The sequence below is a fragment of the Macadamia integrifolia genome, chromosome 13 (genome assembly GCF_013358625.1).
Source record: "Macadamia integrifolia cultivar HAES 741 chromosome 13, SCU_Mint_v3, whole genome shotgun sequence".
In the NCBI taxonomy this organism is placed as follows: Eukaryota; Viridiplantae; Streptophyta; class Magnoliopsida; order Proteales; family Proteaceae; genus Macadamia; species Macadamia integrifolia.
Window position 1 is genome coordinate 28,889,845 of NC_056569.1, and position 1,847 is coordinate 28,891,691.

The window sequence follows — 1,847 nt, forward strand, 5'->3', positions numbered from 1 at the left end:
AAAAAAAAAAAAAAAAACTCAAACTATATCCAAATGCATTGCAGAGATTTTTAAAAGATATTCAATTTTGACTTGTATTAATTCACAAGAAGTTTTTACTGAAAGAAAGAGTTGACAACATATATGTTTGACTCACCGTCACAGGTGCCCCAATCCATAATGAAAGAGATATTTTCAACCTTGACGTGGCTGACAGAAACAAGGATCACATTGGCATCGGAGGTAGACTCTTACATCATTTTATATAATATTATAGTCCAATTTTATTAGGTAAATATTATAATCCCACACAATTGTTAGATGGTATGCATGCAGTGTCGCTTTCTATATCAATTCTCTCATATGAGTGTACTTTCTTTTTTAATTTTTATAAAAAAATAGCAAAAGTTTCCTACGATCTAGGAAAATTCAATCTTGGGTGCACTTTCACGGCATATGAAAAGGTTATGTGCCAATTATTGTATACACTTCAGGTTATCATTTTTGATGTGAGATTATTACTTCTATCTTTGGTGTGGAATTTCAACAATCTAGTTTCTTTTTTGGATGAATGGACAACTACGAAGAAGAATTTAAGTAAACAATCACATAAGATGAGGAATTTAATGTGTTTTGACAAAAGATTGTCATATCCATCGGAGAGAATCAGAGATTTTTCACTATATCTGAAAGACTTCAGATCAGGTCCTTGTATGAGAACCATTCTCGTACAGTGTTTGATCCATACTTGGATTTCACTAAATCTCTCTCTTCTTTCAATTGGTTTTCACTTTGAATGGAATCCAATTGTGGATCAGGCACTGTACGATAATGGTTTTCGTATGAGGACCTGATCCGAACTCAACCTGAAAACACTTTACACTACTTTCCACCTCACAAAGTGACCTCTCCTTTGCTTATGACTAGGGTTTTAGTAAAAGAGACAATGTATAGGGACCCAAAACCCTGCATAATTAAAATTATACCCTAATACATGTAATGGATCCCAAACTTGACCTAATTACAAATACAAACTCAATCATAATTATATGAACCCATAATACAAGACATGTCCAACCCCAACAAGAATACAGTACACTGCAAAATTATGATATTCTCCACTCGATCGTCATTGACAGCATGGATGATTTTCCCATGGAATTTCATATCGGATTATTAATTCTTATTACTTAGATTCCAAAATAATAATAGTTTACAATACGTTCATATGGCTTTAGCTACCGTTTGGGTTTTATGATTGCTAAAAGAATGGATGAACGTGTGTAGATTTGTTTTGTTAGGTGTTTGTAACTTTCTTTACAAGTTATAAGATGTCAAGACAAACCCAATTCATAATATAATCTTGCACGCAATCAGATTATATATATATATATATATATATAATTTTTTTTTCTTAACCTTTATCCCTCATATTTTATGTTGCAGCTAGCCATTGGTTGTATGGAGTTGTTTGGGGTGCACTCAAAATATTAGGTAAGGAAACTACTTTTGACTTGTACATGATAAAGGGTTTTTACACCAACATTTTGTTTCTAGGATCTTTTTGATTCTTTGAAGGCTCGGAGTCCCTAGACATTTCCTTAGTTTCTTTTGTTTATTTTGATATTTAGATAATTTTGGAATTATCTAATTTTTAAAGAATGAATATAATTATACCTAAGTTTACTACATAATTCAAAAGCTATTTTTAAATTATCTTTTTTATTTTATTTTTATTTTTTATACATAGCTATATTATCTACAAAGAATGATTTTATCTTTCCATCTGAATGGATATTTTTAATTCCAATAAAGGAAGTATTTATACAAGTATGGTTATTTCTCCTAAGAAAAAAAAAAAAAAAAAA

General features: G+C 30.4%; 1 protein-coding gene across 1 annotated transcript in view; it reads left to right on the forward strand.

Moving 5' to 3' along the window:
* The window catches only part of LOC122058630, a 4,270-nt gene extending 2,602 nt beyond the window's left edge, over positions 1 to 1,668 (forward strand). Inside the window, exons 4-5 of the mRNA XM_042621267.1 lie at positions 145 to 222; positions 1,426 to 1,668. Of these exons, the coding sequence (XP_042477201.1) occupies positions 145 to 222; positions 1,426 to 1,547 (200 nt within the window). The 3' untranslated portion in view covers positions 1,548 to 1,668. The remainder of the gene's footprint in view (positions 1 to 144; positions 223 to 1,425) is intronic.
* The last annotated feature ends 179 nt before the right edge of the window (positions 1,669 to 1,847 follow it).